The sequence below is a fragment of the Dunckerocampus dactyliophorus genome, chromosome 6 (genome assembly GCF_027744805.1).
Source record: "Dunckerocampus dactyliophorus isolate RoL2022-P2 chromosome 6, RoL_Ddac_1.1, whole genome shotgun sequence".
NCBI classification, from domain to species: domain Eukaryota; kingdom Metazoa; phylum Chordata; class Actinopteri; order Syngnathiformes; family Syngnathidae; genus Dunckerocampus; species Dunckerocampus dactyliophorus.
This window is the reverse complement of record NC_072824.1, coordinates 3,548,629-3,562,837: the sequence shown is the minus strand read 5'-3', so window position 1 is coordinate 3,562,837 and position 14,209 is coordinate 3,548,629. Positions and strand designations below refer to the sequence as shown.

General features: G+C 42.6%; 1 protein-coding gene across 1 annotated transcript in view; it reads right to left on the bottom strand.

Moving 5' to 3' along the window:
• LOC129182805 (general transcription factor 3C polypeptide 1-like) overlaps window positions 1-14,209 on the bottom strand; it is a 41,414-nt gene that overhangs the window by 23,680 nt on the left and 3,525 nt on the right. Inside the window, exons 7-16 of the mRNA XM_054779344.1 lie at window positions 11,200-11,388; window positions 11,011-11,126; window positions 10,673-10,725; window positions 6,773-7,116; window positions 6,005-6,117; window positions 5,803-5,909; window positions 5,577-5,730; window positions 686-789; window positions 462-598; window positions 39-371 (exon numbers count right to left, since the gene is read on the bottom strand). Coding sequence (XP_054635319.1) covers window positions 39-371; window positions 462-598; window positions 686-789; window positions 5,577-5,730; window positions 5,803-5,909; window positions 6,005-6,117; window positions 6,773-7,116; window positions 10,673-10,725; window positions 11,011-11,126; window positions 11,200-11,388 — 1,650 coding nt within the window. The remainder of the gene's footprint in view (window positions 1-38; window positions 372-461; window positions 599-685; window positions 790-5,576; window positions 5,731-5,802; window positions 5,910-6,004; window positions 6,118-6,772; window positions 7,117-10,672; window positions 10,726-11,010; window positions 11,127-11,199; window positions 11,389-14,209) is intronic.

Genomic DNA, 14,209 nt, shown 5'->3' with positions numbered 1-14,209 from the left:
GTTGTTAAGTAGAAGATAAACCACCCAAATCTTCTTACCTTTTGCTTCAGATTCAGACTGCCCCACTGTAGAATCATCCATCAGTTCTTCATCACCTAGTGGCGCAAAATCCACGTGAGACGTTGCAGGCTCGGGAGGGCTGCTGCCGACATCATCGGGCAACTCTGTGTTTTTGCTTTCTTGGTCCTTGTCGGTGCCTGACTGAGCGTTTTCTTGGTGGCCGGCCTCAGGAGCTTCCTGGGGGGCTGCTGTCGGTCCAGAAGCAGTTTGCATCATAGGATGGTCGCAGATGACGTACCACAGGAAGGCGTGAAAAACACGCAGGCGATGCATCTTGGGCTGGAAACCCAGCGTCTTCCCCAGTCCTCGAACTAGAGAGAGACAGAGAGAGAAACAGAGAGATTAAGCCATGAAACAAAACAGATGAAATTGAGATTCTACATGGTGAAATCACACCTTACCTGTTGTGGGCTTGAACTGCGGTTCAACTCGACTTTTTTCTTTCAAGTGCTCTTCCTTGATTTCACTGAAGCTCCTGAAACTTTTACTCGGCTCTTCTTTTTCCACTTTGGAGGCAGGCTCTTGGCTGGGCTGCTGGCTGCAATTACCAACAGACAGAACAGATGAAGATCTGCCGTGTGCGTTCAGTGCACGACCGTGTGTGACTGCTCTTGGCTGTGCTCACCCTGTCATGGTACATGAGCTGCTGATCCTGAAGCGGACCTGATCAAGGATTGTAGTCACCAATTTGTCACTAGGTTGGATGGTTGGATGAACAATTAAATCAACCTGAGTGGGAGAATTAGAACAGACATACAGACATTAGCTATTTCTACACCTCATTAGTGGGTTACGTGTAGTATTTAGCAAGTATAAAGAGGAGTTGTAAAATGTAATCAATAGACTTAAACACGCAAAAACGCATTTTGATCAGCAAACACGAGTGGTGTCACAAGAGACTCAGTTCTCAAGATGGGACAATAAGAGAGGTTGGGTCTACGAGAACGAGACGAGACGAGATTTCAGCATTACTTTTTTAACAAGCACAATGTAAAAACATCAATAATATATGACAATATATTGCATATATCTACTAAGACCATGTCCTAACGAACACTGATTTTCAAAAATGCACATTTGCCACTCTCCAGTGTCAAAAAAAATTTCCATCCAAAAGGTGACATTTTAAAACTGTTTCTATCCACACGAACATGCATTCACAGGCTGTCATGCGCATGCCAAAGTGATCGTGGCGCTCCAGAAAGTTAAGGCAATTTCAGTCAATCTGAAGCATTGATGGCGTGATTTCCGTAGCCACACCACAACAAACATCAGTCACAGGAGTCACAGGAGAAGACACGTGGATTGGTAGCAAAGTAGCGTTACCTTGTAGCAGTTCATTTCACATTTGTCAGCAAAATGTGAACTCTAAAAGTGAAAATGGATGAAACATGTTCTTTTTTTAATAGATAGATATTATCACTACCATACACACACATGCACACACAGTTTAGTTCAAAATGTGAAAATTGAAAATGGTTCATGATGCTATATTTGTACATAAACTGTTAATTTGATGTAAAACAACTCATTTTGTATTGTTTATGTTGTGGTATAGTTGTTTCGATATCTGAGCTGTCACAAAAGCAAAAAAAGAATGTGTCAAAAGTGAAAGTTATGCTCGAAATGCATCTTTTCCCAAAAAGCTGTTTTTCTCCCCTTTTCTTGTTGGGAACTGATATTTTCCTGAAACTTACCTATGTTGTACTGCTGAGCGGAAAAAGGTAGAAACAAACCTTTTTTTGTTCTGATGAAAGACGGGAGTCTAATCTTTCTTTTGGTGGGTTTCATGTTTATATGGTCAGAGAACACAATATTCTGTGTGCCTTGAAAAATCTGTCAAAATCATCTAAAATGGACGCTACTGAAGGGGTTGTCTTTTGAAAAATGGCTGCAATTCAATGAGTTGAAAAGCTTTCAGCAATAGCCACATTTTCCAGTTCATCATGAAATAATACTTTCCACAAACAAAAGTGTGGAAAACACACATTTATGTATTGGAGTGCAGGACGTGAAGCAGAGCCATCAAACTATTGACTTTTTTTTCTCCACACCGAGCCTCTACAAGTGACGGATAACTTTTGTTGTAGATATAGGCATCTTGCCACTCACTTGGGTTTATCCATAATCACAACAGTAAAGATGAAAGTTGCATTTACGTGTCGCTATGAGACATCAGTTCACCACTTCATCTTTGCCGCGGGGGAGCAACGGCAAATCAGGAGGGGAGCTCCATGTCAGCTGACTGATGTCATATGACATCTACAAAGTGACATTTATGACCTGGGGGACACATGCCATCCACACATGCTACCTTGGCGATCGACATAATGGACACGCCCTGGTCTACACGGACGTTGTAAGAATGATGAGGAGGCCAAAACAACATCAGCAAACGCAACTGTCCTCTCTGCATGCAGCCACACAGGGCTATAGACTTTTTTTTGCTTGGAACACAGTGGCCCCTAACTTGACATTTTAGGACCGCAAGCAGACCTTTTGGGGGTGCACAGCAAAAAAATCAACTTGCAAAGTAAATACACTAGGTCCCCAACTTACGAACACCCGACTAGCGAACACTCGCGGATAGGAACACAGGCCGACTGGTCTATATTTTATTTTATTTTGCCTTGTAGTCAGTCGCTCAATCAGTATTTATACTGCTACTGTACATGCTTGACCAGCAGAGGGCACTGTGACACTGCTAATGCAGCCTTAGAGCTAATGAGACCAACAGAGGAAGAGTTAGACGCTGGGGAGATACAGTGTAAAGCTAAATGGAAAGCTAAATTGTACAACCCGGACAGAGCGTGGGATTAAAGTTTATGAAGAGTTAATAGGCCTGCTTAACTCTACACCACCCACAGAACACTACCTCTTTTAGAAGAGTCTAACGATGACGACCATTTGTCCTTTTTTTCAATATCTCCTCCTCCTCCACCACAACGACGTATGCTCGACCACTCCTCTTCAAAGGTAAATAACATTTATCATTACGTATTATTATATCACTTTTATTATTGTTTTTTTCATTAATTATCCTCGTTTAATATTACTACTACAACCAAACTCATCTTTACATACATACACATATACTGTATGTGTATACACGTACATGTAGTACCTATATCATTGGTAATATTACCTTTTCCCCTACTTAAGAACGATTCAACATAAGAACGGTCGTCTGGAACCAATTGTGTTCGTTAGTTGGGGACTTAGTGTATACACATTTCCTCTAATTTTCACTCTATTACTGATAAATACTTGCCATCAATGTTCCCTCTAATTTTTCAAGTATCTGAGCATACACAAAAACAACCTGAGCATTCCTTGGACCTCTGTGAGCAGCAGCAGACGTGCACACTGTAGTATCGCAAAACCTGAGTTTGTGCAAAACCCGAGAACTGAGAGGAGGATTCCACAATGTAGCTTTCTTTATTCTATACCTGAGACAAAATAAGTCATGGTCTCATACAATTAACCAACTGAATCTTGGAGAAAAACGCAAGTTTATTATTTTATTTTCAATTTATTATCTTGTTTACCATGTTTATTGTTAAATAGTTATATTTTATTTCCCTTATTTGACTTTCACTATCTGTTTTAAAGCAGCCTGTTCTGGTACTATGTCATCCTGGAAATGTACTTGAAATTGATGCCATGTTTGCTGTATATGTTTACTTTTGTCTATATTAAAATAAAAATAAAATTAACTCACAACTGACTTTTCGGCGTAACACTTCCTGTATGCGGCACATCCGGCCATCAACATAAAAGCACGGCAGTAAAACATGCACAGTTAAGCTACACATTCAGTCCACACTTTTCACTTAGAAAACTGGCTTGCTGCTTCGGCTTTGCAGCATGTTTTATAAAGCAGCGCTTTTGCAGACGCTGTTGCTCTGTTGGTTTGTTTTGACATAATACAAGGTTAGCAAGCAGCATTAGCTATATGCTAACCTGCCATAAACAGCGGCATGCACTATGTACGCACTGTTAATAAATTGATGGGCTGTGGTAGTAAATACGTGCAAACAGGATCTTCTCATTAGCTGGACAGTGCTCATCATTGTGTTATATGTTCCGCTTGTTGTTGTTTCCTGGCATTCACTCCGTTGCATTGCCAAATAATACAGAATAAATTGTTATGTGTTTGTTTAATTTACAGTTCAGGTTGGATTGTGTTTTGTGCACAGCATGGTTTTGCGGTGCGCAGGGAGCTCGAGAGCATTGCACGATTGCGCATGCGAGCAGCTTAGAGGGAACATTGGTTGCAATAAATGGTAACCATCTTCTCTAACCACCCTGTTTCTGTCCCTAGCTTCTGGAATGCCCCAGGTTATTAACTGTGGTAAAAAACGTTACATTTGGAGCCCGAAGACCAGAGTTCAGGTGGAAAACTAGCTAGATAGCTAGCTAGCTGCCGCCAGTGAGGAGGAGTGACAGCCAGGCAAACTGTCTAAACAAAGATGCCAAAAAAGTCAAACGGCAATGAGATTGAAAGGTCAGCAATTACACATGCCGGCATCGGATGCTTTGCATCAATCGTCATCAATTGACAATTTGTCATACTCACGTAATAAGGGAAAAGTGCGTCCCTCGTCAACTCAATAAAGGACGCGTACTTTTATCTGATCGCACATGCGTGAGTAGATGAAAAATGTACACCCATTGTCTCAAAAAAATTTTTTTATAGTTGTAATAGTCTGGAGCCTTGCCACAGGCCCCACACACCCCACCCCACACATCCACACACTCACGTCATTTTCACAACAAGAAAGTAATAACTAACCTGCTTTTATTTAAATTACTGTTTCATTTCCTTCTTGTTTTGGAGTGTTTTAATTACTGTACTGTATGACCTTTATGTATTCTGTGTACAGTGTGAGTAACTTCCGTGTTAATTGAGGTGAACACGCTGTTTTGTGTGTGTGTGTGTGTGTGTGTATGTAGAGCTTTTATGCTGCTGATGTCTCCATCAAGCGCTATAGTGTACTTGATCACCTTTTGACACTGTAACTCTGCACTTGTCCAAGGTAATAGATTCCATATATCACAAAGCAAGAACATTAGCAAATGACAAACTGACAGCTTCCATGTCTGTAGCTGACTGACTGGTTTTGTACTAAGAAGTGGGCGTATACAGGGGGTGGGCTCATCAAGCTAGGGGCGGGTCAGAGGTGGTGTAATGTCCGCGAGGACGGATGTCAGAAAAAGCCACAACTTGAAAAGCATGCGTTTGAGTACTTCTTATGTCGAAAGTGAGGGAGATGAAAGTTTTTTATCACGTTTGATGCACATAAGCAGGCTCTAGGGACACATATTACTGTTATTACTGCTAATATCAGGAAAAAGGCAACAGTGCCTAATATGGGACCTTTAAGACTAATATCCCAACTGTGTGCTCTAGATTGATGCCTTGACAATAAAAATAAAAAAACTTGGCCTAATCAGTGAAAGTACTGCACACAACTTCAGCATGAATGCTGTGTGTGACAGTTCTTTGTTTGTACCTTCTTGCTGATGCCGTCTTGTATGACGGTGGTGGTGAACATCTTAAGCAGGCCCTCTCTGGACAAATTCTGCACAAGGCGCGCCGTGGTCTTCTTGCAGCATTTTGTGGTGACTCCTTGACCCTTCTCTTCGTTATTGATCAGCTTCTGGAGCCTGGTGAAGAGCATAATCATAGTCATGACAATAACAATCATGTTGGGGTTCTTGCTAACATGGCAGACTGACTGGGTCAGGCCTTCTATGACTTGGAGCTTGTGCACAGCCTCAGTAATGAGGTTCTTCCTCCTCAGCAAGCGGTAGGTCTCGTGAGAACTGCGGATGCTTTTGGATACCTGCAGCAATCAGACAGGAGAGGAGCCACCATTATTAGCGTTATTTGAGACACCTGAGCTCAAAATGCTAACCGTGGCACAGCAACGTTACCAACCGGCAGCTTGTAGATATCCACAACCGCGATGTCGACTGCAGGGTCTGTTGCTTTCTTCTCCTGGCTCTGAGGGCTGGAAGCTTCCTCCTCGTCATTCTCTGTTGGACGTTGCTCTGAAAGAAACAGCAAGTTCATCCAATGAGGTGCAGCAAATCAAGGCAATGAACTTGCTCACCAATCTAAAAACATAACCACCAACGCAGCTTGGACAGAAACAGGGTGGTTAGCGAAGACGGTTGGCATTTATTGTTCAAGTATTTATCAGTAATAGAGTGAAAATGAGAGGAAATGTATGATATTTGATAACATTAGTGGTTAATTTGGTTTCTAAATAATGTTGACAATATTGTTTATTCTCAACAATAATAATATCAACAATAAGCATTTCAAAATGCACCTGCAGTTTTGTGAGTCAGTTAAATGACTGATTGTCAGGGTGCATATTTTTTCATTGTACTTTTCTTAAGTCATGTTACAATCTCATCTGGTCTCATTCTGGTGGACCCAGTCTGGTGAATAGTCTCGTCTGGTGAGCTGAGTGTATTGTGAAACGCCTACTAGACACCCAAGGCTACCGTATTTGAATCAGGTGATAAGCATGAGGAGGACTTGTTTTGGAGATTAGGACCTAGCCTCAAGCAGATAATCAAAGCAAGTCAGTGTGACATTCATGTGTACTTTTATTAGTCAAATCAAGTGGAAATAATGGACATTCTATAAGTGCAATCAGAAAGCAGGTTTGCAATATTGTTGACATTGAGTACTCACTCTGAGCAGGAGCATCTTTTTCTGCAGGCTTCGTCTTGCCCTTCTTCTCTGCAGCCTTTCCTCCTCCTTTCGGCTTCCTGCAGACTTTCCCTCCGTTCGCTCCTCCATCAAAACACAGCTCCCCCGCCACCTCGTCTTCCTCTCCGCCTACGCTAGTTGTTACTCTGCTCTTCTTAGACGCCGGGGCTTTTCGGCCCCGTTTGGCTGACTGCTTGGAGGTGGCCGGCGTGAGGGGAGAAGCGCTCGGGGTGCTCGCCGACATTGCCGACGCGGAAGAGTCGTAAAGGTTTTTGCGTTGCTTCTCTTTGGCAAAGAGCTGGAGATGATCGCTGGCACCCACACACCTGCCAGAACAACAGATTTTAGCCTTTCTGGAGTTCTTTCGTTTATCATTGTGCATTCACTACCTGGATATTCTTTATAGAGTAGTATGCGTACAGCTTGTGAAGCAGTACAGCTGAACTGTCAACACGCAGCCATTATTGTGTAAATATCTGACACCACCATCACAATGAACAACCATTGTTATCCCAGCATTGCCTTAATCCTCTTGGGCATGAACCTGACCTTCATTCTCTTCCACTCCTCCATGATGACATCACTGCTGGAGCACCCCCCACCCACAGGTGTAGCCCTACTTGTCCACTCCACCACCTTCATCTTCCTCAGCAAGGCACTTGATCATCTTGGAGGTGTGTTTGGAAAACTGACATCTGCTTCACAACATCACAGCCCTTGTTAGGTTTCATCTTTCCCCTCAATGAACTGCAGCTCCCCCAGCCCTCGTGAACGCTACCACCACCGTGCTTGGCCGTACAAGCTGTACACTGACTACTCTAAAAGGAGTATTCCTCAACACCTTGGACCCATGGAGTTTATATTAGAAGGTCGCTGTTGGATGTGTGTGGTAACAGGCTAGCATGTGCTCGCATGAATTAACTTGAGGTTGTGCACCAAACAAATATGCACTCATTAGGGTAATCAAACCCTATCTTTATGCATTCCCACATAGTATCAGCATATCGTGTAGGATAGTAGTCTGTCTGTGCAGCGTGGGACAACGTTAACACACGCACACAGCTGTGGTGCGTTCAAGGACCATCACACAAAGTGGGACGGGTCGCCGCGTGCCGAAACACAATGAAACAAAACAACACAAATGTGCAAAAACTGTGTGATTTCTAACTATTCTTCTTTATTCTTTGTAATAAAATAATGGCCCATGTTTCCAAATATGCATTTACATATAATTCAATGTAGTTATTTACACTTCCTGTTTAGGTGTATTTTTTTTTTATCATTGTGCCTGAAAGTTTCCCGGTGGTTGGGGACCGCTGTTCTCATGTAAATCTATGTTTCCTTTCGTCTTGTCCCTTGGCAAGACAGAATCCAAATACTTGCTGAAATGTGAGGGCACTTTTGCCAAATACTACCGAACATACAATACAACAATCCCTCATGTTTAATTGGTTCCAGACCCAACCGTGATAAGTGAATTTCCACAAAGCAGGACTCCACCCATCCATCCATCTTCTACATCTTATCCAAGATTAGGCCGTGGGGGCAGCAGCCTAAGCAGGGAGGCCCAGATTTTCCTCTCCCCGGCCACTTCGTCCATCTCCTCCCAGCGGATCCCGAGGCTTTCCCAGGCCAGTGGTCGGACTTGCCCTGAACACCTCTCCAGGGGGGCGTCCGGGAGGCATCCTGACCAGATGCCCAAGCCACCTCATCTGGCTCCTCTCAATGTGGAGGAGTAGCGGTTCTACTCAGAGTCTCTCCGGGATGACAGTGCTTCTCATCTTATCTCTAAGGGAGAGCTCAGCCACCCTGCAGAGAAAACTCATTTCGTCCGCTTGTACCCGCGATCTTGTCCTTTCGGTCATTACCCAAAGCTCATGACCATAGGTGAGGGTAGGAACGTAGATCGATCGGTAAATTGAGAGCTTTGCCTTTTGGCTTAGCTCTCTCTTCACCACAACAGGCCGATGTAGAGTCCATATCACTGCAGACGCCGCACCAATTCGCTTGTCGATCTCGCGTTCCATCCTTCCCTCACTCGTGAACAAGACCCCAAGGTACCTAAACTCCTCCACTTGGGGCAGGATTTCATCCCCGACCCGGAGATTGCACTCCACCCTTTTCCGTGCGAGAACCATGGACTTGGACTTGGAGGTGCTGATTCTCATCCCGGCCGCTTCACACTCGGCTGTGAACCGATCCAGTGAAAGTTGAAGTTCACGGCTTGATGAAGCCAGCAGGACCACATCATCTGTAAAAAGCAGAGACTCAATCCTGCAGCCACCAAACCAGAACCCCTCAACGCCCTGGCTGCGCCTAGAAATTCTGTCCATAAAAAAGATGAACAGAATTGGTGACAAAGGGCAGCCCTGGCAGAGTCCAACCTTCACTGGAAACGGATCCGACTTACTGCCGGCAATGCGAACCAAACTCTGAATCATACAGGGAATCATACAGTCATACAGGGAACGAACAGCCTGAATTAGCTGGTCCGATACCCCATGCTCCTGTAGTACTCCCCACAGAATTCCTCAAGGAACACAGTCAATTGCCTTCTCTAAGTCCACCAAACACATGTAGACTGGTTGGGCAAACTCCCATGCACCCTCAAGTACCCTGCTGAGAGTGTACTGTAGAGCTGGTCCACAGTTCCACGACCAGGACGAAAACCACACTGCTCCTCCTGAATCCGATATTCAAAGTCGGACTCCTCCTCTATAAATGGAACATTTTGGCAGTTAGAGCATAGAAAACCTGTTTACCACCTTCTAAATTAACATTATTACAGCCCTACAGTCTCCTTTGCACTCCTATTAGTGATGTGCGGATCAATACTGAAATATCCATACGTACGATATCAGCTCTTCAGGCTCTAAAATCGATCCCCAAATCAAAATATTGATACTTTTGATACTTCAGTCATTTGAGGTCATGTTTGTCTGAAACATTTGTTTGTTGCAATGATGACTGATTGTAAACAAAGTTTTCATTCTTTCAGTAGTTCTTAACAATTAATCATCTCTTTTAATGGCTTAATTATTTTATTGTATTTTTTTTATTTTCTTACTAGTGTATGTACATGCTCTATATGTTGTTATCTGAAGTTAACATTCACTGTGACTTTTTGTTTATTCTGTAAAATTGGAAAAGTGCTGTGAAGTGGACTGTGAAAAAGCAGTTGAGTTGACCTCCTTGAGGTTCCTCCCTGCACCTGGGTTGTGAGATAAGACCAATGTTGACCCCCATGCATGGGCTTGGGGAAGAAATGGGCCATATAAAGGTCATGGGGCACATTCCACGGGTGTGAAAAGACGGCTGTTTTCTCTTCCAGCCCACTTTTTGAACTGATCGTGAATAATAACGAACTGAACTCACTACATCCATTTCTGTGGTACCGCCCATCTATGACAATAAAAGAAACGCGAGGAGAGTGGCCCTCCAGAGAGTGTTGCAGTGTGGCACGGACACTCTCTCCTCATGCGAGAAAATCTCAAATCTTGTTTTCTGTGTCATTTTGTTAGTTCTTTGGTGGTTGGGGGCAAGTTCCCCTGACACCTGTCCTGTCATTTATCGTTTTGTTCAAAAAATACAGTGAAAATTGGCATAATTCACACACTGTTGCAAATGGTGATTAATCACAATTAATTAATTTGAAAACTGATTAATTTGATTCAAATTGGTAATCATTTGACAGCCCTATTTATTACGTCTCATGTTTTTGAAAAAACCTGATAGTGAGGCCACGAAATTCGAGAGGCGAGGGACTACAGTATATCATACATACAGTCCAAAATCCTGGCGTCATACACATATTTTTACAGTCATTTTGAATTGAGTGACATCAAATGATTGAAACGTCCCAGTTGAGAAAAAGAAGCAGACCTGTGACTGATGAACTTTGTGATCCTCTGCCGGCCTTCGTCTACCATGAAGCCCTGCAAGGTGCAAGAGCTCATCAAACACGTGCAGAAATAATACAGTGGTGTTGTGTGAACAACTTTATTCTCACTGGGCTGCACTCATTTTGTTGTTGACGCTTCGGAAACAGGAATTACACATATTTCTTACAGTATTTTCAAATAGTAGGGTTTATCATTCAAGTGTGCATTTGCCACACGGCTCTAAACAATGCTAATGTTCATGGCTGCATGGTCACATGACCATCTAAGTTATTTGATTGCTTTAAACCCCAAACTTGAAATGAATATCAGACGCCTTACCTTGATGACTCCGTCCCTCTCCATCTTTCGCCAAAGCATGCGAGCTTCCAGATTCCCAATGTTCATCCTCGATGAGATGCCCGACTGAGGGATCCCATCTGCCCCGCTGGACAAAACTACAATGAGAGAGCAACGTGTTGATGAGACTCAAACAAGAGCTGACTTAGCGGCGTTGGTGGAGAGACGCACTGAGACGGTAGGCCTGCAGCATTAAATCGTTCTCCATGATTCGGCCCACCGGAGGCCAACCTCTCCTCTTGGAAGCGGAGCTTTCATCCTCTTCGTCGTCCTCGTCCTCATTTTCATCTTCCACAGAGGCATGCTTCCCCCCCGCGTACGACTTCAGCAATTTCACGCAGCGCACCATCACTTTGTTGCCTGACAGACACAAATGTAACAACAATGAAATGTTCTTTTCTAACTTTATTCTGGCCTAAACACATCAACAGCCATTCAATTGTAACACCATATAGACTGGTGTGAAAAAGTGTTCCCTTCCTGACTTCTTTTTTTTGTATGTTTGTCACACTTAAATGTTTCAGATCATCAAACAAATGTAAATATTACACACAACTGAACACAAAATGCAGTTTTTAAATGAAAGTTTTTATTATTGAGACAAAGCTCCAAAGCAAACAATCCAAAGCTACATGTCCCTGTGTGAAAAAGTGATTGCCCCCTAAACCTAATAACTGGTTGGGCCCCCCTTAGCAGCAACAACTGCAATCAAGCGTTTGTGATAACTTGCAATGAGTCTCTTACAGCGCTGGGGAGGAATTTTGCACAATTGTTTTCATTCAGCCACATTTCACACAGTGCCATGTAGATTTGGATTTTTGTTCACCCCTAACAAAATGTTTTATTTAAAAACTGCCTTTGGATTTTTTTATGCATCTGTATACTGTATATATATTTTGTTCATTTCTGTGGATATTTTTGTCTACAGTTTAGGGATGCAACAATGAATCAATGATTAATCAATTACCCAATTAAGCGACAACTATTTTGGTAATCGATTAATCGTTTCATTTAAAAATGTACTGTAAATATCCTGATTTCAGCCTCTCAAATGTGAGTATTTTTTAATTTCCTTAGTCATCCATGAAAGTAGACCTATTTCTTTAAAACAAGATAGTCACACACATCAGCTTTGACTTTGGAAAAAAGCAATCAACATTGTGATATCTTGCGAAGCAAACAGCTGCAGATACGTGTGTAGAGTGTGCGTAAAAACATTGCCATCCAAAGTATGTAGGACAATGCGTACCATGTGTACACATGAAACCTAGTGGTAAAACAGTGAAACTACAAATAGCTATGGCTGTGCCTGTCCAGCATAGGCAGTATCATCTTGCAACAAGGCACCGCCCCTACCCCAGAGCAGCCGAGCTGATGCCAAACGCAAAGCAAGCACCTGAAGTTGATTTCTTATTTCAAAATTATTTATTGGTGATGAACATGTAGCAGACGGTGCCAGTGCCTCGTTGATTTGCAGTAGAGTTTTTTTTTTGTATGTCAGTTAATTGTTTATACTTCCCTACTTCAGTTTTGGTGTTGGAGAAATTCCTCTTCCTCGCCCTCTGTGCTATGATTTTGGTGAGGGAAAAAGACCATTTGTGCCTTCTTAAAGGGATTGCTGCTACGTAGTGGAAATTTTAAATGTTTGTGTTTTTTTTTTTATCTGATTCACCGATTGATCAAAAATAACTGACAGATTAATCGGTTATTAAAATAATCGGCAGTTGCAGTTTTTGATGCATCAGAATTTTATTAGTATATTTTTGTAATTATACGTTTAATTTCTGTGAACATTTTTATCTATAATTATTGATGTAAATTGTGTAAGGCTTGATGGGAACAAAATTCTATATATGGGAATAAAATTCTATAATTCCGGTTATATATATATATACAGTCAAACCTGTCTTAGCGGCCACCTTTAAGAACGGCCACCTGCCTATAGCAGCCACTGAAAAATCCCCCGCAGCAAATTTACATGTTATAGACCCTGTGTATAGCAGTCACCTGTCTAACGCAGCCAGCGGCCACCCATTTTGTCTCCCTTGGTCAATATCTGACTGCATATAGCAGCCAAATTACCAATTCAAGTAGAAGCTTCATGCACGAAAAAGTTTTGTTTTTCAATCAATGAAGCCGTCGTGTGTAGACTTTAATTACTGAGTCCTAGCTCAGTCACAATCATTCACAAGATCCACACAAACTGTCAGTTGTTCCACATAAAAAAGCAGTCTTCTTTTGAGCTTGCTATTTCCTGGTCAAACATGTAACTTTAAGAGCATTTGCACCAAAACATTACTGCAAAGTAGGCTGGGAACAGGACGTGCTCCCAGCGACGCTACAATAAGAAAAAAACATACGCTAGCATGTATGCAGCAGCGGGAGCAAAACTGAGTTTGGTTGTACTTAGTTGAAGTATTTTAGAATGTACTCACGTTATTTTTCATCAATCGTCATCCACAAATCCATCAAAGTCCTCATCTTCTGTATTCGACACAAAAAAAGCCATCTTCTTTTCCGTTCGCTACTAGTCTGTTAACTTGTCAGTGTTATTCAGCTCCCAAGCAAAGAAGGAAACTTCTCCTGTTGCTTCTGCCAACTTTATTTATTGAACGCGGCCACCAGACAGCAGCTCAGAACACACACACATCTCTCAGCATCGTCTCTCCTGCCTGCTTGCCCACAAGGCAAAGGTTAAACAAGCCCCACTACATAGCTGTCCAGCCAATGCCTGTAAGAAATGACACCGTTTATTTCCTGGTGTGCACTGGTCAATACTGTAATGCCGCTTGTTGTGGGGAAGGAGAGACTCACGTCGCCGATGCACTTTAATGGCTTTATTAACAGCGGAGAACACTGCAGGACTTTACATCCACGCCAACATAAACACACTTCCCAACTCTCTCCAAACTCACAGCTAGCACTGAGCCTAGCTCTCCTGCTCGGGACGCCCACCGTCACTTCGCGTCACTTCCTGATGAACTAAAGCTGTAATGACAACTCTGCCGTATAAAAAGTAAAATATTAAAAACAAGCGTAAGACATTACTAGCACAGCATTGTTCTGTGGGTCGTGGATATATTCTATCAGTTATTATTAAGTCTCTAGCTTCCTTTTAGTAAGTAAAAACCTTGGCTATGATTGCACTACATTGTCATGTAGACCTACAAAGTACACTTGG